This window comes from Manacus vitellinus, unplaced genomic scaffold (genome assembly GCF_001715985.3).
Source record: "Manacus vitellinus isolate BGI_N305 unplaced genomic scaffold, ASM171598v3 scaffold_14_pilon, whole genome shotgun sequence".
Taxonomy (NCBI): Eukaryota; Metazoa; Chordata; class Aves; order Passeriformes; family Pipridae; genus Manacus; species Manacus vitellinus.
Window position 1 is genome coordinate 9,654,704 of NW_021939063.1, and position 22,665 is coordinate 9,677,368.

General features: G+C 47.7%; 1 protein-coding gene across 1 annotated transcript in view; it reads right to left on the minus strand.

The window, feature by feature from the left end:
- Positions 1 to 1,618: 1,618 nt before the first annotated feature.
- PLXNB1 (plexin B1) overlaps positions 1,619 to 22,665 on the minus strand; it is a 53,263-nt gene continuing 32,216 nt past the window's right edge. The window contains exons 12-37 of the mRNA XM_008925275.2: positions 21,939 to 22,061; positions 20,877 to 20,970; positions 20,545 to 20,711; positions 19,369 to 19,520; positions 17,399 to 17,504; positions 15,694 to 15,830; positions 14,897 to 15,073; positions 14,496 to 14,664; positions 13,119 to 13,361; positions 11,683 to 11,859; positions 11,220 to 11,368; positions 10,762 to 10,862; positions 9,807 to 10,024; positions 9,437 to 9,615; positions 8,692 to 8,758; positions 7,991 to 8,137; positions 7,359 to 7,536; positions 6,407 to 6,510; positions 5,663 to 5,747; positions 4,764 to 4,930; positions 4,277 to 4,437; positions 3,886 to 4,033; positions 3,113 to 3,177; positions 2,955 to 3,030; positions 2,520 to 2,594; positions 1,619 to 1,945 (exon numbers count right to left, since the gene is read on the minus strand). Of these exons, the coding sequence (XP_008923523.2) occupies positions 1,841 to 1,945; positions 2,520 to 2,594; positions 2,955 to 3,030; positions 3,113 to 3,177; positions 3,886 to 4,033; positions 4,277 to 4,437; positions 4,764 to 4,930; positions 5,663 to 5,747; positions 6,407 to 6,510; positions 7,359 to 7,536; positions 7,991 to 8,137; positions 8,692 to 8,758; positions 9,437 to 9,615; positions 9,807 to 10,024; positions 10,762 to 10,862; positions 11,220 to 11,368; positions 11,683 to 11,859; positions 13,119 to 13,361; positions 14,496 to 14,664; positions 14,897 to 15,073; positions 15,694 to 15,830; positions 17,399 to 17,504; positions 19,369 to 19,520; positions 20,545 to 20,711; positions 20,877 to 20,970; positions 21,939 to 22,061 (3,570 nt within the window). The 3' untranslated portion in view covers positions 1,619 to 1,840. The remainder of the gene's footprint in view (positions 1,946 to 2,519; positions 2,595 to 2,954; positions 3,031 to 3,112; positions 3,178 to 3,885; positions 4,034 to 4,276; positions 4,438 to 4,763; positions 4,931 to 5,662; positions 5,748 to 6,406; positions 6,511 to 7,358; positions 7,537 to 7,990; positions 8,138 to 8,691; positions 8,759 to 9,436; positions 9,616 to 9,806; positions 10,025 to 10,761; positions 10,863 to 11,219; positions 11,369 to 11,682; positions 11,860 to 13,118; positions 13,362 to 14,495; positions 14,665 to 14,896; positions 15,074 to 15,693; positions 15,831 to 17,398; positions 17,505 to 19,368; positions 19,521 to 20,544; positions 20,712 to 20,876; positions 20,971 to 21,938; positions 22,062 to 22,665) is intronic.

Consider the following 22,665-nt stretch of genomic DNA (forward strand, 5'->3'; position numbering starts at 1 on the left):
ACAGCAGGATGGCAGCAGAAGGTGACACAGGGATGTTGGTCATGCTCAGCACACAGAGTACCTGGGAATACTGCTGAGAGAGGGTCACAGGAGAGCTGGCTGTGTAGGAAGAGAGGCCAGCATCAGCCTGTTTTATACTGCTCCAAGAACAGTTTTGCAACTGCACAGCACTTGCACAAAGCCACAGGGCTGATGGGACAGGCCTGGAATTACTGCTATATGCAATGTAAAGAGAGGCAGGGACATGATCCTGCCCTGTGCTAGCTCTGCTATCTCCTGGCCCACACAATCACCACCTCAGGGAAGTGACAGAGGAGTCAGACCTGTCTACCTGCCCTAGGAATGCAGGACATCAGTGTGGAATTAGCAGCAGAGGAGGAAGAGAATGAGTAGGGCACCCCTATAAATAGAGATTGACTCCCAGAAGGGCAGAGGACTCTCTTCACAAAGTGGAGGAACTAAGGAAGGAGCAGTAAGGAGCTGCCCCATGACAGCTGCCAACTAACTGTGCTTGCGCCTGCTCCAGCCTCTCCTTCAATACAAGAATCATTCCCATTTGCAGGACACCTGACCCTCCTTGGGAACAACGCAGTTGTGCTTCACAGCTCCTTGAAGTTTACAGCTCCCCAAATAACTCTTGTATGTGCCATGATAGGAGAGTCTGGGAAGTGGAGCTGAGAATAAGGTGTAAGGCAAGCCTAACAGAAGAGCACACAGAGAGTCTGGAACTGATCCATGGGGAACAGCGAGCTGCTGGTACGACAACGGAGACACCTATGAGTTATCCCTGCAGACAAAGCAGTGGAGAAAACTGCTCCAGTGCTGACAGACGTTTGTCAGTAGAAGTGCACAGAGATACTTCTCCAAGAAAAGCTTTGTCTCAAAGCCACAAAGTTAAACATTCTCCTTTAGCATTTAAATACATTAACTTTCTGAGGGTATTTACAAGTCCAGTTCAGAGCAGCAGAACAGCTGGACACCGAAGGAAGGGGGAGTGGCACAAGGAATTTGTTGTGCTTTTCCAAAGAGCAGGGCAACCTCTGACCACAAGGAACCAGGAAGACAGATCCGAGCTGGGTCAGTGGAGACCGAGGCAAGCCAGGCAGCAACTCTCACATGCTGAATTTGTCCTGAGGGGAAGGGTGAGGGGGTGCTGTTCATTTACAGTGGCCCCCTGGGCAAGCGCACATGCTGGGGAGCATGTTACAGCCAAGCAGGTGCCACACATGAGCTGTCAGAGACCAGAGCACTGGGGAGCAAGAGACCTTTGCCTTTGGACATCTCCTTCCCACATCCAACATCCGGAACAAGCAGGGGCATTGCTGTCAGGAGTTTCTCAGGTAGGACACCGCAGAAGTGCTCGCTAGCTGGGGACAGAGGTTAGCACAACAGTCAGCCCAGGGAAAGCTTCCTGATCCCCACTGAAGCGAGCAGGTGCAGCAGGGAGTGTCCCAGCACTGGCAAGGGCATCCATGGACTCCACAGACACAGTGCTCGGTGTTGTCACCTGGCTCTTCAACAACGTGGTTTGGAAACTTGGCACATTCACGTAACATCTGTAGGAAGGACCTGTGTGGCCCCGCAACAGTCTCTGCCAGGGAAAAAACAAAGTTTGTCCTTTTTTGTTTTGTTTTGCTTTTAAAAAGAAAAAAAAAGCTGTAAAAAAATATTCTCTGAGATGCAAGGACGCTTGTACTTTGTACTGCCTTGGCCATCCCTGCTAATGTCACCCGCAGGTTCCTTGGAGAGTCTGGTTCCAATGGCAGCAGGACACCCTGTGTATAAACTAGGATGAGCACTGTCCCCGTTCAGCCAGGGGAGAGCAGTCTGTCTGTGCCTGTCACAAATCTGTGACTTTATTCTCCACAGCTGCTGCAATCTGTTGCAGTCTATATCCGAGCTGCATCTTCTGTGCCGTGGGGTCTTCTTCCAAGGCAGTAATGATCTGCAACAAGACAGAGCTCACTGGCAGCCTTTCTCCAGCACACAACACTCAACCAGCTCAATTCCATGCACCGTGGAGAGCCCCAAGCTGGAATTCAGCGTGCTCAAGTCCAGAGCAGGTATGTAGTAATTAATCTCAAATTAACCACAGAATAGGTATTCTAGATTCATTCTAATGACTTATAAATATCACAGGGCAAAAAGAACAGTAAACTTCTCACCTGAAAATTAAGTCTTCAGTAAATTAATCTGAACTAACTGCATTTCATTTTGAAGTAGAGTTTTTGAGTATTGGAGTCAAAAAAAAAAAGCGTACATGATATCCCAACAGCCTCCAAGTTACAGATAAGTCCTTTTGGTGATTTCCTCTGTCTTCTTTGATAAGAATTGATAAAGTGTTAAGTGATAATTGAAATGATAAGTGTTACTCATGACATGAGTTACACATGCCAATGAAACAATACACAGTGTTGTAATAGTTTGGCTACTCTTAATTGTTAATTGTTTTGTAGTTTTTTTGTTTGGATGGTAAAAGGAGAAGGGCATGTTCATACCTGCTGAAAACACACACTCACCTGGTCATAGTACTTATTGATGTATTTGTACAATTCATGTAGAGCCACCAGGGAATTGAGGTCACCTGAGTAATTCTGTGTATAAGAGAGGAAATGAGACAAAACTGTGAGACACCTAACAATTGTTCATCTAAATTCTGTGTCCTCACAACTCACTAGGAAATGTGCCCATTGCACAAAGCAACAAGAAAGGGAACTCACCAGCAGATCCTAGCAAAGGAAAAATCATATGTACTCCTTGCCCTGAACCCTTGACTACACTTTTCTCTTCAGGGGCCCTTGCCTTCCCAGTGATGCAGAGCAGCCACTGGGAACAGTCAGTAGGTCTGAGCAGAAATGTACACTCAACCGGAGTATCTCTCATCCTTGCATTAATAAGTCTCTCTTAGATGCACAGGTGAGAGGCCAGATGACTTCTGAAATAATTTTATTTACCCGTGATAGCTCAGCCAGGGCAGAGTTCATCTCCTGGTCACTGGCAGAGATGGTCTGACGAATGTCCGCATAATACCTAGACAGTGGTACACAGGCAGTTAGTGTGTGGTTCCTCCTTCTCACTGCTCAAACCACACCTCCTCACATCCATCACTTACCTTTCCACCATCTGCTTGTAGCGAGGAATGTCCCGGGCATAAAGCAGCTTATTGATCGGAGAGTCCTTGAACATCCAAAACCAGAATTGATTATGAAAAGCTCCTTCATCATGCTGTGGGCTAATCTCAGCAGGTAACACCATCACTATTTTCTGTCATTTGTTCAGGATCAGGAATTTTTTGTCCTCTGCATGGAGAGGCACTTCAAATAGCAGGCTCTCTTCTAATAATGCAGTCTGAGGAACCCTGAGATGTGTCAGTGAGATGTGTCTGGGATCCCTAGTCCAGCCTTTGAACTTGGAGCTGGGTGATCACCAGTATGAGATCACATTGGCTATGGCTTTGCATAGCTGATGCCTTACATCCTCCAGAGATCCACCCATCCCATCTCTGGTGACCTGTGCAGGACTGTTCCACCATAGGCACAGGGTGAGTAGTGGTGGTAGAAAGTTTTTCTAATGGCCACCTTGAATGTCCCAAGCTGCACCCTGTGACCCCTACTGTCTGCCACAGTCAACTAGAGTTCAGCTCTGTCCCCCAAGTAGCTCTAAGCTGCAAATAAAGAGCACTTCTCAACAACTTCTTGTTGATAAACAAAACCAGCTCCTCCCTCCTCTCTTCCCAGGAGTCCCCATTATTCTCCAGTGGCACATGGAAGCAAAAATGAGCCTGGCTTGCTGTTTCCATGAGGCAACATAAACATTATTGCCTTCCTGGGGCAGCACTGCTCAACTCTCTGTGCCTACCGTGCTCCCTTCTCCCTCTGTACTCACCCGCCCTAACTTATGGTCAGCTATTGTACAGGAGTCCATGAAGGTCTGTGCAATGACCAGCAGCACAGCATCCACATTATCCGACGTCTGCACGTCAAAGACAAACTGGGGATTCTTGATGATGTTAATCCAGAACCGCAGGGGCAGGCTGCAGACAGAAGTGCAACAGGGCATCAGCAAAGGTAGCAACTACAGTGCCAAAAGATGTCCTGTGTGTTACTGCACCTTTCAGCTTTATTCTCCCACCAAAACCAGCTCTTTACCCCAATGCTCTTCTCCCCTGCACTCCCTTTTGCTCCTCCTCAGCAGGCAGAGGTGGCTGTCACTTTGCAAGTGATCAGCTTCAGGCAAATTAGTGGTGCCTCCTTTGGGGCCCTCAGGAGCACCCTACCTGTTTGTCTTCCAGATATGGATGGTTTCAGGGTCTGAAATCCCATAGTGTATGGCCTGCTCATCTAAGAGATCAAAGAAGTATTTGACTGCCAGAGGGACAGGGCGGTTGGTGCTGAGGATCACCTGGAACAAGTCATCCACAAACTTCTGCAAAGTGCCCTGTGAAGAACCGAGCAGGACAGAGTCAGAATAGAGAAGAGTGGACAACCCAAGCCTCACACAAACGAGAGGTCACCCTCTTCTGCTCAGTGACCTCCCCTCACCCATCTAAAGGTACCTCAGACCCACTGCAGAAAGGAGGCCCCAGTGGCTTGTGGAAGAGAGGGCAGGGAGAAGCTCATGAGCAAAGCAAAACCTGGAGGGAAGTCAGATGTACTGCAGGTAGGGGGGGCTGCTTCACCCTCATACACATCCCTGCAATCTCTCCCAGGGGACATGAAGGGAGGCAAGATCCCAAGCACAACACAGTCTGTGCTTCTTCTCACCTTCATTGAGAGCAGACGTGTCAGATAGATCTCCGGGATTGCCTTGGCTCGCTCCCGATCCCTTAAGCTCCCACGCCGATGCTTGGGAAGCTCTGGCTCTTCTGTTGGTTTTACGAGGTGCCAAAGTTTGATCCCACCTTCATCTGCATCCTCCAGCATTGGCGTTTCTAAACCAACCAATTATTTACAGATCAGTGTGGGTCCTCTCACAATGGAGCTTGGCCAGGTGAGCCCCAAGGAAGCAAGATTTCCCAATATGACAGAAACACAAATGGGAAGAAACCTCTGAAGGCCTCTATCCAGCCTTCTGCACAGAGTACAACCAGTGCTAGCACTAGCAACTAGAAGGTTGCCTTTGTCCACCCAAAACCTTCAAGGTCTTGGAAACTTCCCCAGACAGAGATCTCCCACCACCCCAATGGTTTGTTTCAGGGTTTGTTGAAGGTTTTTTTCCACATCCAATTTGAATCTCTTAAGCTGTGGACTGTGGCTATTGTCCCTCGTGCCACAGGAGTATCCATGGAGCTGTTTACTCTGCCAGGCAGTAAGGGAACTGCCTGGTATCCCATCACCATCCCATCCCCGACCCATGCTGAGCACCTGAGGATATTAAGATTTCTACAAGTTGCAGACTACAGTAAGCCCTGGTGAGTCAGAATTAGAGAATTGTGCTTGTCCTGCATTTCCACACCCAGACCAGCTTTCTCTGCTCTCACAGTTTTCTGCTTTTCTCTCATCTCACCTGCCCAAGCTCTCACATTTCCTGACAATCCTATGAGGGTCCAAAGCATGTGTCAGCCTTCTATAGCAGCATAAAGCTGGGGCTATGGCAGGAGACTTATCCCACTAAATAGCAAGTGCTCTAAAATCACTTTATGAGAACAAGACCTCAAACTCACTCTCTCCTGGGATGTAATCCTGATTCTCCCTATGGATGTGCTTTGTCAGGCGTGGGACCAGTGCTACTGTTGCTCCATCAGGGACCTGCACACAAGCAAAACAACAACTTTCAAAACAAATGGCATGTGCTCCTCATCAGCACAGCAAGCAAGTGCTTGTAGACTAAAACAGACCATACCATTACTAGAAAAAGGGACAGAATGAGGAATTTTGGAGCACCATCACTGTCTTTCCTGATGGTGAGAAAATCTTCTCTGTACCAATTAAAAAACTGACTTGCAAAGTACAATGAAGATAATACTCAGGGACTGAGGTTATTCACATCTAGAACATGTTGATGACATATTGGTGCAACATGTGACATGTTGGTGCAAGGTAATTAAAAGCTCCCTCTTTCCATTCCTAGAAGCTACTCTGCAGGCCAGTGCGTCATCACCTGCTAACTGATCTGGACTGGAACACGAACAGATCCAGCACATCACTGCAGCAGCCACCAGGCGTGAACTTGTGCATCTCCTTCCAAGCTCCACACCTGCCCACATCTCAGGCACAGCTTAAGGACAGGGCTGCACTTGCTTAAGTCAGAGTGCAGGCCACAGCATTAACCTAATTTGAATACGATGCTGCAAGAAAGGTCCAGCCTTTTGACAGTGACCATCCACCAGGAGCCAGAGCCACAAATAGAGCATGACAGTGATGGAAGATGAGAAGAGTGACAAGGCAATGGCAGACTGAGTTCTGACCTTGTAATGCTGAAGAGTGTTCAGACGTTTCCAAGTCCCTTGAACAACAGATGTCACATCCTCATCGGACAGTATCAGATGACCTGCCAGCCCTGATCTCCACTCTACAGCCACCGAAACACAGAAAATGAACAGATTAAGTGTTAATTTGAGTCATCATCTGCTTCAGCCTGGCTGACCTCATTACACACCCTCTGATTCTCATCAACCTTTACCCGTGGTATTTCACAGACAGCATAACCTGAGCAAGTGCCTGCAACAGTGCTGTCCTGCAGTCACAGGACAGTCTCTCTCTGAGCACGGGGACAGGCGGCCTCATGGCCTCCCAGGTTCCACCTGTCAAGTTCCTACAAATTCTGTCAGACTGTGACTCTTCAAGCAGGTGGTTCAAACGACAAATATGCACCCATAGTTCTTATCAGCTACTATTTCCTCAGTACCTTCTCATTTCTAAATGTCACCACTATTCAGCAACAGCAAAGAATGAAGAAGACGGAAAACAGTGGTTTCCCTCACAATGTAAGTTCTACCATTCATTAAGTACTGTGGGCAAAACCCTTGCTGACAGATTACTGAGAGGCTGTCATTGACTTCACTGCCAGGAAGAGCCAGTCTCTGACCACAGCATCTTTGCACTGCACTCAAATCCACCTCCTCTCCTACACATTTTCTGTACTTTTTTTCTATATCTCCTTGCCCAAGCTATTGCTATGGTCTGAGTCTGGCAAAGAACACCATGAAATGGAATGGGCTGAACCCAACTGCCTCCTTCCAACTCCTGCTTCTTGCTGTTACAGCCCCTTTCCTGCATCATGCCCTGTTGGGTCCAGCCAGAGCACGAGATCCTTGGTCAGTGGCTCTGGACAGCCAGCAGAGAACGACAAATATCAGATACCCAACCATCACTCCTCCACTTCCTCACTGATTTTTGGCACCAAAGAGTTCTGCTCACCGAGGTCCAGGGTGTCTGGGTCTGGCCGGTGGCAGTATGGTGTCCCTTTGTAGATCTGATCTAGGATTTTCTCCTTCACCTGTGTTATGGTATCACAGTCCAGCACTTTTGCAGAAATCCCTTGGGAGTCTTCTGCCCCTCCTGCACCAACTCCTGCTTGTGTCAAAGCATTTAAGGTCTGTGGAAGAAAAGGTCACAGCTACTCAGCTGATAAGATTATATCTGGCACATTTACACCTTTGGTGGTTGGCATTCAGTCAAGTTAACAGCTCGTCCTTTCACTGAGAGTTTCAGAAAAGAAAACATTACAAATGTTCTCAGCCTTGTGTCAAGAGCTGGAAGCCAGTTCAACATCACTGGGGAGGAGCTTCAAAGCACCATCAGCAATGTCATCCCCTTATTTCCAGACACAGAGCACAGCACATACACCAGATTACTGTGGTGAAGATTCCTATCAGCCTAGGGCAAAAGCACCAGATTTAGCAGAGCTCTTGCTCAACTGTGGACCTGTGCTGCTGGGACAAACCTGGCTCCCAAGAGACAGCATCAGGATGCTGCACTTCCACCTCTGTAATGGGAGCAGAGACATTCAGCCCTGTCATACCAGAGAGGACAGAAGATCTGGTGCTTACCAGAGTCCGGTACTCCAGGTCCTCTCTCAGAAGGCGGTTGTCATTGAGGGTATATTTGGCTTTCCCTGTCACCCAGTCAACTGGCCCTTTGTCCACCTGGTGCTTGATTCCTCGAAATAGCATGTAAAGGGGCTCCCCAACAGAATCCTGGCAATGGAAAGGAAGGAGAGAAATTCAGCTTGCTCCTCCCAGCAGAGCCAAATAGCTTTGAAACATGGACACCAAGCAGAGGGGGATCAAGACTGAGGATACAGCAGCTGAGCCACAGCAGGCAAAGACAGAGCCTGTGGCAACAGCTCCTGCTTCATGCACAGGGAAGCATCAGCTACCAGGGAGATGCACACAACCAAAGCACTGCTCTGCCTCTGTGTCACTCGTCTGAGTGCCACCCCCTCTCCAAGGAAAGGAATTAAACCAGCATCTGTCCTCTCCATGCACAGACCAGCCTACGGCCAGTATGTTTCAAAATAAAGGAGCTGCACTGAGCCCTCCATGACCTGGAGAGACATCCTGGAAACAATGAGTGCTATTAATGCTTATTTAAGCATCCCTGTTCCCAGTGAACAGCCCAGCTCTCTTATTCCTCACCCTGAAATACAGGGTGACTCTGGCACTGCTTCAGCTGAGTGAGGCACAAAGCAAAGCTGTAGCTGCCTGCCCTCTGTTGGCCCCTCTACACCACAACGGGACAAAGAGCTCACCCTCACAAAGGCGTACAGGCAGATGGACATCCAGTTGGTTAACAGCTTCTCTACCACTGTTTCTGTCCTGAAAGAGAGCATCAGGTTGGTCACAGGAATATGGTGCAGAGCAGGGGGAGATTTGGAGTAAAGATTCCTCCCTTTGAGAAAAGAGCACACTAAATAATGATACAGGGTGAAGGGAGAGAAAAAAAAAGACATTAGAGACCAGTAAGGTTAATGCTTTTGACATCACTTATTGAAAGCTCTTTTCAGCCTGAAGGAGGCACCAAATGACAGAAGAGGAGAGACATGAAGCAGGAGACAGAGGAAAGCCTCTAGTAGTTCCCAAACAAGGGAAATTTCTTTAGGACGGACCAGACAAGGGGCTAATGGGGATCTGAACATGGGAGATATCTCAGTTTAGCTTCCAAATATGGCTTGACCGCGAACCCAGGGACCTCTAACAACGAAGTGGGATCAGCAGACTTGGCAGAGCCCTAGTACCTGAACACAAGGTATACAGCAACTTCAAAAGAAGAAGGATTTGGGGCAGGCAACTCCAGCTTCCTACTCTTTCTACACCTTTCTTGCTCTATTCCCTGCCTGGAGAGAGGGGTGTCATTGTTACAGCTTCCTCCCATTCAGTGTATGGTCTCACAGCTGCAGCCCATGCCACGATGTTGTCCTACTCATGGGGGTTTCAGAGCTGGACAGAAAGGCTCCATCCCCTCGGGCAGCTGGTAGCCATGGCTGGCTCACTCACCTCCGCAGCATCAGCTTGGGGTTCTTGGCCACGTACTGCTCCACAAGGTCATTCAGGAGCGTTTTGAGGATGTCAGTGAAGTACTCCAGCTTCCCATGCAGTGACACTGTGAGCAGTGATGCCACATAGGCCCGGTCTCTCGGAGAGAAAGTGCGCTGGATTTCCAGAGTGTGGATGAACTGGTGGGGAGAGAGATAAGCCAGTGTGTGAATCTGCTGAAAACAAGGCAGTTACAGCTGCTGGCTCTTGGAAGAAGTGATGCTGCAGGGAGCTATTGAGGAATGAACCTTAATAGACACTGCCCACTTTCTGCTGGCAGTGACGTGGCCCTGGTGCCAGAGAAGGCTGCAAGCAGAGAGAGGGACATTACCTTGGTGAGGAAAAGCTTGCTGTTGAGCAGGTTGGAGAGCTGGACCAAGCCCTGCTCCACTGTTTGCCGCCGGCACTCAGGGATGTCCAGGTCTCTTTGCAGCGGTGACTCACGATGGCCCGGGAAGAAAATGCGTTCTGCATAGGACTTGTAGTCCAGGAAGGGGATCCCTGTGCCCACAAGGTCACTTGTGAGGTCCATCATCTCAGTCATCAGGTCTGAGGGAAAGGAAACGCCCGTGAGGCTGACACAACTGACAGGATCACGCAACTGGTGGTGCAGAGCATGAGGTGAGTGCAGGAACCGGGGCCAGCAGGATGGGACTGAGAAAGAGGAAGGATGTTTCCTGTCAGGAAGAGGCACATGGGGGTCTCATTGCTAGAACATTTAAAACTAGAGCAGGCAGTGGGAGAAAATGCATGAGGAAAGTTCCAATCAAGGGCTGGCTCCCAGTTTTATAACGAGGAAGCCACTGTTCAGCACACATCTGTGGTTACAGCCATAACCTACAGTAGAGAGTATTAGACTTCCTGCTCCTCACTACTTCCCACATTAGCTGGGATTACAGTTGGAGTCACCTGCAGAGCTTCAGAGCCCCAGGTCTCCCACAGCTGTTAGCAGCTCAAGTACAAGGTTTGCAGGCCCAGAACATGGGCTGCAAGAGACTGGGCTAGTAGCTGTCATTAAGATCTTTTCAAGAGTGCTGCCTTGACCTTTAGCTCTTCATCTGAGTCTGGAGGATGAACTGGAGAATGAGAGGGGTTTGTATAGATCATTGTGCCCTGAATTAAATTAAAAATAGGGAAAAATTTTGCTATATGTTTCAATGCACTGGTGCAGGTATTGCCTGCCCTGAGTTACGCAGACAAGTACACAGGAATGGGAAGAGAAGTAGGGCTGAGTGGTTCCTTAAGCTTCCCTGAAGCTGCAAGAACCTAGGAGCTCAGTGACTGACCTGTGAATTCCTTTTTGCATCTGTCCCGAACACTTGTTTCCAGATTTTCCAGCTGGATTTGAACTTTCTTGTAATCCCTCAGAGCCTGTTTGCTCTTCCTCCTGCAATAAGAAGCAGAATTGTTCCCAGTGGCACTGACCCAGGGACTGTCCTTGCCAACTGTTGTGTTGCTGCCAAAGGCTCCAGGGCAGTTGGTGCTGAGGCAATTTCTACCGAACATCATCTTTGCAGGATGCCAAACAGTGTTCCATAAACTAGATGTGTCTCTTGGAGCACCCATTAGGTGCAGGCTGTGACCAACAGGTGCCTGGTGCCTCCCACATCCAACACCATCAGGGGCTCAGAATTTGGCACAAAATAAAGAGAACTAAGACCTTGTTTAGGCCCAAGATGTACACGCTTGGCCACATCCACTGAAAAATGTTGTGAGGAACTTATACAATGCCAGAGTTTCTTACCTGTATATGAAGACGATGACCAGAACAATCAGAGCCACAAAGGAAGCACCAACACCCAAACCAATCTGTGCCTCCAGTGGGAAGGTGAGCTGGCTCTCCGTGTCGTACTGCACTCGGCCCAGGAGGAAGTTCAGGTTTCCCATCTGTACCTATAAGAAAGCGTGTGGCACGATGTAAGATCAGTGCAGGAAGGAAATACAAAGTCACAGGGCTTCTCCAGAATGGGCACAGGTGGCACACAGCTCCCCAGCAAAGCTGTCCCATAGCACAACTGAATCCAGCTACAGTGTTTGCTTTCAGGGAACATTGGGCACATAAGATTAGCGTTGAGAACAAGAGCAGCTCCTTGCCATCCCTCCTGTCCTTCACCAGGGCTTCTACCTTTCCTCACTTCCCACCCCACTCCCACTTCCCGCTTGTGCTTCAAGAAACAGGATTTCTTGCAGTGCTGCTGATTCCCTACCGTGAACTCTGGGAGCAAGTCCGTGCCCTCCCGCTTCGTGCGGTGACGCGGAGCTGGCTGCTCAGAGGGGGGCTCACAGTAGAGATGATTCCTTGTTAGAGTCTTCACCACACAGATTCCTTCCCCAATCATAGCCATAACTTCATCCTTGGAAATAGCCAGATCTAGATTTTCCCCCTGCAACGGACGTGGAACAGCACATCAAAACAGGGGAAAAAACAACTCTGTATTTCCGTGGCTCCAGAGAAGAGAGAGAAAACCACTACTATGGGATGAAAGCAGCCTTTTTTCTTCTCTGATTAGGCTCACGTCTGAATTGGCTGCAGGAGTTAATTTTGTAAGCTAAAAAATTCACATGCATACAATTTAGATTACAGCTTTAGGACCCGCAGCACGCTGCATAAGTACAGTTATAAATAGCCTGTCCTCTTAAGGCTCTTCAGCCACATCACAGCTAAGCTCAACTCTTCCCTCTGTGTATATATTTAAAAAGATAGTCTCATGTCAGTTAACCCATACACCCCGGTGAATCAATCAATGCCTTGCAAAGGTGTAACACATCTATGCCACTGCTCTTATCTGCTTTAGTTTTGGGGGCTTAAGACTCCTTTTTTTAATAAAACCATGCTAACCGATGTTAATTACATTCTTATGTTTCAATGCTTTCTAAACCCACAGCTCTGTCAGCGTATTCCAACAGGATGGCAGATCAACCTCCTTGCTCTTTGGAAGTTCTTTTTCAGTCTTCTCAAACTGCCCTACTTCTCCAACGTGCATTCAAACCCCAATGGCAGCAGTCTAGACATTTCTAGACTCGTACATCCTCACAGTTTTTACTTGTGCAAAAAAAGAGCAGTGGAGAAACTGCATCTCCAGCTGTAGCCATTAGTTTTCTTAATGAGTGTTGGACTAGAAAGTACCTTTCCATACAAAAGAAAACTCAGAGATTTTTTTTTTCCACATGTACAATAAAAACATCAACCACTCTGCACTTCCATGTCATATTTAAAGAGTGATTTTCCTGCCTGCACCTAGTAAGGTCTTCCCTACTGGCAAGATTCTTTTACTCCTAAGTTACTTCTAGAGGAATCTGAAGTAGGTACAAAAAAGCCAGCAGTGGAGAATAGGATGTGAGGATAATTTAGTACTAACATCTTATATACAAATAGCTTATTAGAATTAAAAATAAAAAAGCACAAAAGTTTCCACAAGCCCCATGAAGCCCTTAACAATGTTTTATGGGCTCAGGAGGCTTTTTTGATGCACTCTTTTCTTCCTCTTCCACTTCTCACAGGCCAAAGCAGATGTGCTGTGACAGGCTGTAACCATGAAAAATGCCTTAAAAACCCTGGATACTGCATGACACCAATTTGAAACACTCAGCTTAGAAACAACTCCGTACAATAAACATTAATTCCAGCTAGTTTTTGTGTTACCTCCACAGAGATGACACTTCCTGGCTTGTGACGATATGGTTTGGCAGGATCCTCAGCATTCAGTGGTTTTAGGACAGGATTGACTTCATAAGAGAAGGGTATGGGATGCAGTGAATTGAAATCAAAGCTCAGATTATCCAGAATAAATTCCAGTTTGATACGGACACTCCTCAACAGCAGGTTAATGGCTGGAGTTTTGCACAGGATCAGGTAAGAGGAGTTAACAAGACATGGCTCTTCAAACTAAATGCAAAAGGCAAAAAAAGTGTCAGTAGTGGAACACCAGTGCTTCTCCTGCAGCTTGGCAATACTTCTCATTCTGAGCAATCTGGGGCCAGTCTGCATTTCTCTCATCTGGAACAATGCCAGAGGAACTCTGCTTAACTGTAGAGGGAAAAATCCAAGATCTGAGGAATTCCCCATGTTCCTCTAAGGAAGGTTTTCATAGCACTGGTTTTGTTGGAAGGTCTCAGTGCTGAGAATCAGCTTTGATATCCCCCTGGCAGCAAATTTTGGAGAGAGACCTGCTTTAGATCTCCCTGCTCTGACAGAATGGGACCAAACACCTTCAATGCAAGGCTGATTTCCCAGTCTGAAAGCTTCTGTGAAAGTGTTCCTGTGCCCGGCTGGATACATTTTATACATTTGGTGAAAGTATTAGTCTGGTTTTTTTCTGCCCTACAGCCTCAAATGCTTTCCCAAGAACATTGGTAAAACCAGCTGTTATTTATCAACGTGCATCAGAAGCACATTCTCTCAGTTTATGTAAAGGAAGCCCTCCATCATGTGCACTAGTAATACAAATCCTTCTTGTACTTGGGCTGCCAAACACCCTCTACCTCTGCAAAATTCTGCCGCATGCTCTGTGACCTTGGTGACCACATCAATACTCTGTGGTGACCCAACTCAGCAGACTGGCAGCAGGAGAGTAGAAAATGTTGGTCGCACTGGTAATTTAACTGAACTCTGCCTGGTTTTGTATCTCAGACTGAAAGAGAGCCCAGAGACTGTAGGGATGGGCTGAACTGTGCAAAAGGAAGAGTCTGGAGCGCAGACACGCTGAGCCACACAAGCTCTCTGACTCAATTGTAGATTCCTTTATCTCCACACTGCTGCCCTGCTATTTCTGTCCCACGTCACAATCCTGCACATCTCTAAGCAGAAGCAGACCCAACCCATGGAAAGGTTTGTGAAAGTGCTTAACCTCTCAGTCTGGCAAAGAAAAATTTCACTCGGCCAAGACTCTTGATACGATCCATGCAGGTAACAGCAACTAGGGGGGGAAAAAAGCCCTATGGACAGAAAATCCACCTGTCCAGAAGCAGACACATCAACCTGTGTGCACCCACATCCCCACTGAGCACTTTGCCATGCTACCTGCTGGATGCTGCACAGAGCATCCTCAGGGCACTCCGAGTCTGGGATGATTCTGCGCCATCGTCCGGCTCCCCTGCGCCGGCGTTCAGATGGAGAAACTGTAACTCGGATCTTCGGTTTCTGTACAACATCTAAGTTGTATCCATGAACTCTGAGCACTCTCCCTCCACTGAAAGAGAAAAGTAGCTGATTTCACCCACCTGTTATTCATTAGCTCCATTTTGCCCATGCTGCCACCCTTCTGCTTATGCTTTTTCCTACAAGCCTGGCTTTACCCCAAAGTGCAACTCAACAGACAGAGGCTGCTGGTGCTGGAGTACCTGCCTGGAGTGCCCAGGGATGGTGCTGGAGTACCTGCCTCTGCACAGAGCCCCAGGGAAGGAGCATTCAAGTCTTTCTACCTGAGGAAGCTTTTAGGTGGCTCTGCAAAAGTGATGTTGGGATCCAGAGTGTATCTGAAGAGGGATCCTTCCAGTCTCCGCTCTTGGTCCCCATATTTGATGGTGACTGGGAGTTCTGCGGACACATTGCTGGGACTCGTCTGGCATGCCAGCTGATCCTCTGTCATCTCAGAGAGGCTTAGAGAGACAGAAGAGAGAACAAGGGATTAACACAGCCACTGCAGAGACAGATTTTATAGTACTATGCCTTTCTCTTTGCAGACAGTCTGCAAACCTCTGCTGAAAGCTCTTGTGCCTTATCTAAGCAAGCAATAACTGCTGGGCACTTGTCAGGCAGCAGTGTATGGACAAAAAGCAGGTACAGTCACTGTCCAGATTGAAGAGACTGGACACAACTACCAAGGCATGTGCCCTTTCTCACCAGCAGTGAGGTGAGTCAGGGGTACATGTTCCAGGGTGCAAGAGAACAAGCAGCTCTTACAGTCAGGCTGCAGGAGCCAACTGCAGCTCCCCATCAGCAAAAGCAGAGTGTCAGGATGGGGTACAGTCCTGCATGTCAAGAGACATGCAGAACAGAGGTGTGTAGCACTGCTCATGTCCAAGGGATGTGGGCAGGAATCTAAGATAGTCAATGTTGTTGCCATGACCCTCAAAGGGAGGATCCCCTGGAACACAGAGGAGAGCAGAACTCCAACTGCTTGTGCCAAGGGCTGAGCCAGGCAGCACCACACCCTGTGGGGCTCTGGGAAGGACTCAGGACAGTGCACAGCCAGCACATGGGCAGGGACTGATCTTACATTTGGCAAGGGAGGTCTCCAAGCAGGACACTGATCTCATTAGGATGCCCAGTCAGCAGCTTTGAGCCCAGAAGGGTAAGGCAGGTTCCTCCTGCTTTGGGGCCCTGAGTTGGAACAATGGATTTCAGCTCTGGGTTCTAGAAGAGGGAAGGAAAAAAAAAGAAGTGAGTGACAAGACCTCAAAAGACAAGACAAGAAAACAGCAGAATATGTTCAGTGACCTCCAGTGCTCTGGAAGTAGAAGCTACAGTTCCCAATCACAGGCAGGCCTCAGCTAGGCTCCAGCAGCTACCTTACAGAGCAGAGATAACAGAGGAGGGATCAATCACACCAGCAAGACCCAGGAATTCAGGACCTTTCCACAGACTGCCAAAGGCAGATGGATGCTGCAACCAGCAGAGCTGTGAGCCTCACACACAAACCCTAGGATTAACAGTTCAAAGGGATTGTTCAGATCAGTAATTGGATTAATAACTCAGGTTAGGAAAACCAAGGTAGCAAATAAATTGTCTGTTTGTCTAGCAGATGAGGAGATTACCAGCAGGGAGCCCTGAGAATCTGTGTTGAGACCTGTGCTGTTAAACGTACTTGTAAGTGACCTGGAAAGGGGAAATGAAATTTGATAAGTTATTCAGAGTAACAAAAAAAACTTTGTACCAATGAGGACATATAGCAAAATTTAGAGAAGCCAGGCAGGGTGGCACAAGTAACTCACTGCTGATAAATAAAAAGCAAGATCCATGGAGTGAGAAGGAACAAGGAGACTACAGAAAAAAAAGCCAACCACATGTACAAAGTTGTGAGTCTCCAAGTAATTCCTGCTTATTCAAGAGTGCTTTTGTACCTGTACAACCCTACCAGCTGTAAGCACAGATCTCAACAAAAACACACCAAGTGGTAGGAATTACTGGGAAGTGAAGTAAGAAAAAAAACATTTTTATGTCACAGTAAAAATTCCTTTTGCACTTCTCGTCAGTGCCTCAAAATGGTGATAACAGAACCAAAATCAAGAGAAGAGCAACAGCATAGTTCAGTATATATATATGGTTCCATAGAGCCAAAAATGGAAAAGCCCAATAGTTTTCTGCATCTCTCTCCCCTTCCTACGGGAGAGGGAGACAAGCAACTAGATACATAATTTGTAACTTATGCAGCAAGGACAAAAAAGGAATAATTGTACCTAAAAATTGCTTAAATATTATTTCATAGTTGCTGGGTTTAAGATATCAAAAAGTTAACAGAAACATGTTTAAAAGTAATAGGAAACATTTTTCCATACAACGCACAGGAACTCTGGACTTACTGCCACTAGCTGCTGAAGGTCAGAAGGTAAAAGTGTGTTCAAACAACCACTTGCAAATTAACAAAAGCAAAGTCAGAAGTCTTAGTAAGATGTTAGGCCATCAATAAAAAAAAAATAAATCTTCAAACTGAAAAGATACCCTGTATTTTTCCTCTTTCTTTATGCATTTGATAGTTACCACTGTAAAAAAAAAAAGCTATGAAATCACTTGACTACAGGATCTTTAGTATTACCCAGTACAGCTGTTCTTATAATCTAAAGAGAGAATGGGAGGAGAACAAAACAAAACAAATCCCAACACACCACACACCACACCAGAAGTGCCTGGTAGAGTCCCATAAGTTCACACAGCAAACAACCAGGGATACTTGAAACACAGGGGAGGTATCACAGTTATGTTACCTGATAGGTGAAAACATGCCCAGAAACGCCTCGTCCTCCTCCGGGCACTTCCACCACGATGTGCCCAAATCTCTCTGTCCAGCTCCCGCCAGTGACACACACGATACTGCAGGACAATCCAAGAACAGTGTCACACCAGGGAAAAGCAGCTGAGCTGCATCCATCACATCATGTCCTCAAACCATACAGCAACCACTGCTCCCTTCTTCCAGCCTTATCTCATGCCCAGAATATACAACCAAACACCGAGAAACACCTCTAAAAGATGGATTAGGTGCAGCAGAAAAAAGCAAGGGCCAGTTCCAAACAGGCCCATCCTAGCTAAGATTGTTCTTTCTGGGACAGACAGGATGACACCCACTGTAATACGGATGCATGAAGAGTCCAAGAACTCTGCCACTGTCCAGGGCTGATCAAAATCAGTCACATCTGGAGGGACCCTAGGCCAGCAGTGGTCAGTGCACAGATTAGTGCTGTGTCTGATACAGGAGAAGACTCAAGACTGTGGGTTCAGATGGAACTGGTCTTCAGCCAGTGGCCTCTAGAACCAGCCAGATCCCCTGATCTGCACCAACCATTCTTCCCAGCCCTTTTTCCAGACATAATTTAATGTGGGAGATGCTAACAAGGTGAAAAGTCAAGTTAAATTAAGAAAAGAGCAGCAAGGAATCCCATGTTACAGCACTGATTTGCTAACAGAAAAGCTACTCTGCAGGAGACTTCCCAGCCTTCCTGCACAGCATGAGATTAATTTTGTCTGGGCCTTGCTCAGGAGTGGGTTCCAGCTTCACAGCTATATCCCCTCAACTAAAGAAGCTCAGGAATTTGAACTTAGGCAGTGCAGTCCAAGCCAAGCTGCTGTGATGCCAGGTGATTTATAGATACAGAACACAGACAGTGCTAACCCCAGGAAGATTACGCTCTAATTCTAGGATGCAAACAGAAAGCAGATGGATCCAGACAAACAAAGCACACAGACAGGACAACAGTGCTCGACACAGCAGGCCATTCCCAGCAGGATCTTACCTGGCTCCTAGAGGGAAGGGTGCTACAACTGTTGCTACCACAGAATGGAAAACACATTTGTGATAGCTCTGGCAAGAGATTACTCACAATTGCTCTCCTCTTCTCCTGCTGCTTGTTTGGCTCCTCTCCCTTCCTGGTCCAAGGCTCCCACCTACCTGCCCTGCCACAGGCCAAATACACAGATATCTCTTTCTCCTTGGTCCCCCAAATCACACCTCCTGACACTTAATTATTGCCTTCTTATATGGTTCTCTCCTGGCCAGACTCACCTGCTATGCAGTTCTCTATCACTGACATGAGCTGGATTCAGCAGGACAGGTCCTTCTGCTTCACATCTCTCTCTTTGCCACTACTTTTACAAGCATTGTGTGACCTGCCAGGCACTCCTGGTGACCAGAAGGGTGGCACAGGGCCCACCAGGACTCCTTCACCTGTCCCTGGTCGAGAAGGTCTTTTCATTGGGTTTGTTCCTGGCAGTGGAAGTCTAGCTGGCAAGTGAAGACTGACAGTATAGGGGTGTGCCTCCAACCACGTGTTCCCATCCTCACCCTGTGTTAACATGGTCAGGATATTTCCCTATCAGTGACACGTGCACAAGCCACGTCCTTTGCTCTATTGAAATCACCCTGTGGCTGGGAGAGACATCCATGAACTGCAGGGCTCTGAGCCCATGACTCCCTGACCTGGCTGGACTGCGGGCTCTGTATGGGCAGCATGGTCGGAATACGGCATCGCCGTTTGGCTGTCGCCTCGCACACAACCTTATTCCTCTAAGGTCACTGCCTAAGCAACTACTCAGATAGAGACCTTACTCAGGGCACTTCCTGGGGAATGGGCAAGGCTCAATATCTGCTACAGCAAAGGCAAAGACATCTCAGGCTGGGTCAGCAGCCAAGGGAAAAGCCAGCGCCTGCCTCTGGGAGGAGGCTTCACAGATACTCTACCTGCTAGAGATCTCATACTCTTGAGCATCTACGGCACAGGGAATTCCTGCAACAGTGACAGTTTCTGCAATGTCTTGATGTTTCTGCCCGAGGTTTGAGCCAGTGATGGTGATTCTAGTGCCACCTTCCACTGGTCCAGACAGGGGGTACACCTGCAAAGACATCCGCGCATGTGTAAATGTCACAGTATCTCAGACCTCTGCAGTCTGGCGACTGATCTACAGCACAGGGCCCTTCAACTCTGCCTGCTCAGTTCGCTGACTCTTTTTACTGGCTTGGACTAGTACCAGGTCGCAGCCTCACCAGAAGAAAGGCCTTAAAGAACACCACAGTTGGAGCCTTCTTTCCCATACCTTGCTGTTGCCAGCAGTCCCCACCCAGAGGTGATAATCCACTTGGAAGGCAAAGACTGCCCTGCTTTGCCTTCCCATTAACATGCTGACCACTCCACAGGGCATTTGTGCTGAAGAGTGGGAATGCACAAGCCAATACACGTTACTAGTATTGAAGCAGCAAGCACCATTCCCCCCTCAGCATCAGGACGACAGTGAATTGCATGCTGCACAAACGTCAAAGCTCTGTCCCTGAGCAGCATCCAAGATAAACTAAGACAAGATGCAGCACATGGATGTTGTGTGCCACTGGAGGGAGGACAAGCTGACAGCAAAAGGGACACATGGCTACAGACACTTGTCATGTGGCAGTTAGCAAGAAACATTTAAAATAAACAGACAAAAATAATTAATTCCAGTAACCTCTCATGCCTATCCCATCTTTGCTGTGCTGTTATCATTAGGTTTTGCTCTCCTTTGCCCCAGGCTCAGTTGGGCCGACCTGTTTCAGGGTCTGGCTGGGGACAGTTGGAGGATCCATCCTGTGGATCCTTTCCCAGCTCCTAAATGATTCTGCTCTTGGTGTACCATTTTCAGCTTGCATGAGATACAAATGCATCTTTCCCCACTGTTTTCTATCAGCAAACTGAAAGCCCAGCACAACAGCCTAGAATCCTCACAAGACTGAGGGATCACAATTGAATAGGACTACCTTGCTCTTCGGATGGCCAATGTGTTATTGAGCTGCACTGTTTGCACTCTGGGTTCACAGCCCTTTGATTTCCACTGCAGAACGGAGCCCTCCTTGCCCCGGGTGCAGTACACTAGCGAGCAAATTACTCACAGAGTGAATGAGAGGTGCTGGACACAGGTCTTCAATTTCTTCCTTGCAAGAGCCCCTGAAGATACAGCTGGGGTTGTCACCTCCACACCACACGCAGTTGTACTTTGAGTCAGCTGTTTGGCATCGGCTACAATCAGTGTGTCCCACAGAGCAGTTGTAAAAAGTCACTGCAAAGGAGAAAAAGTCAGAGGCATCTGCAAACATCCCCATAGGGCACAGAACAATCCAGGAACTTGGCACCCTATACAGAACCTGCTCCTCCTCCTGCCCCTGTGACAAGCAAGGGAAGTGAGGCTCTGTGTTTTCCTTCTGGGAAGGTGTTGCACTCCTACCATGAAGATCTGCAGCACTGTCCACTCGAAGGTGTCGTCGCCTCTGTACAAACACCACAGCGTTGAATTCAAGTTGAGATGCTGTGTAACTGTACTGAAAAGACAAAGACCATCAAGAGGATTTAACAGAGGCACAGCAAAACAGCTGAACAGGCAAAAAGCATCAGCATCTGCCCTGCAGAGTGCATGGCACATACAGCCTACACAGAGCTTCCCATGCATGCAGACAAGGCAGTGTTAGCTGGGGCAGTGGCAGCACAGGCCTGTCCTCACTGATTCCTACAGCCACAATTCTGCTCTAGAAAAAGCAGCAGGCTTTGGTTCACTAGGATGAACACTGGAAACAAATGTGTGCTCACAACAATACTTGTCAAACTTCCTAACTGCATTCCTAAATGGCGTATTCCTATCTACAAGCCACTTGCTCAGAAAATTGCTCAAGCTGGCATTTATGCCATTTCAGTAGAGCTAAAGATGTAAGATTACAATTGGTCTGTAGGGCTCATGTGCACAAGAGCCTATGTTGTTCTTCTCCTTTAACTACATGAGCTTGTGAACTAAAAATATCACCTCTGCTTGCAAATCTTGCCTTAAGCAAAATTCACACATCATCCAGATATGTACATGGCTGTTTTAATTTTGCCGGTAATCTTACAATCCACAGGCTAGCTTCTACTGCCAAGGAAGAACATTGGCATTGACAGCAGTTTTCTTTTCACAGCAGAACAACCATCACAGAAGTCACAATCCAGAGAATGACAAACAACAGTTCCTCAAGCTAAAGCAGAAGAAGCACTGCGCTGACCAGTTCAGAGACAGCATCATCCCTGCTACAGCCAAGGCACCAACAGGCTGTGTGGCTCAGACTGCACAACCTTCCTGCAAGTTGAAGATACCAGAACTGCTGGGCAGCAGCATCACAGATGAGGGCCCCATAGTGCTAAATATCCTACAGATACTTTTGCAAAACATGCTCTTTTCCCCAGAGCTTGCCTTCCAGCCTGCTGAGCAAAACCAGCACCAGTGTGAATTCTGAAATGGCACAGTAATCCAAGCACTCACCTGGTTCATCTGGCAGGTGATATAACAGAGAGACCGGTTTGTTTCATCTCCTTCCACATAAGCATCCATCACCACTGTCCTCCCCTCCACATTCAGGACACACTCATAGTCCCACTGCTGGTCCTGCAGAGAAGAGACACATGGCACCACTTCTCCATGACACAGCTTCAGGCTGCACAAGTGTTGTCCTGCCTCTCCAGTTCAGTACCTTTTACCAAGCCACCTACTGTGCCAGCAGTGTGCTCCTCCCATTCCCTTCGTTATGCCAACTCTACACTACATTCAAGGCTTCTCTATGCTGTCACTGCCTCCATGTATGAAAGGTAAACCAACACAAAACAAAACACCTAGAAGGGAGAACGTGTGTCAGTGTGGGGAGAACTCAGCACAAAGGAGGGAATTAAAGGAAAACCAGTGGGACTGTGAAGTTATGCCTGTTTGTCTCTGTAAAACACCAGCTTGGAAGTGAAGAGTGGAGTACACAGATTAGGGCAGAGCATGTGAAAAACACTAAGTGTCTTTTTCTCCTCTCTCTCTCTCTTTCCTGCAAACCTACCACTGAATTGCTTAGATACTTCTTGTAAAAACAATGGATATGCATCTATCTGTAACCAGCTCTGCTACTCTGAGCAGTGCAGTATGTCAGGTTTAACGTATAAAGTAATAATCAGACTGTGGGCTGCATGTTCCGAGGCAGTTGTTTGTAAAAGGTTACTAAATCATCTTC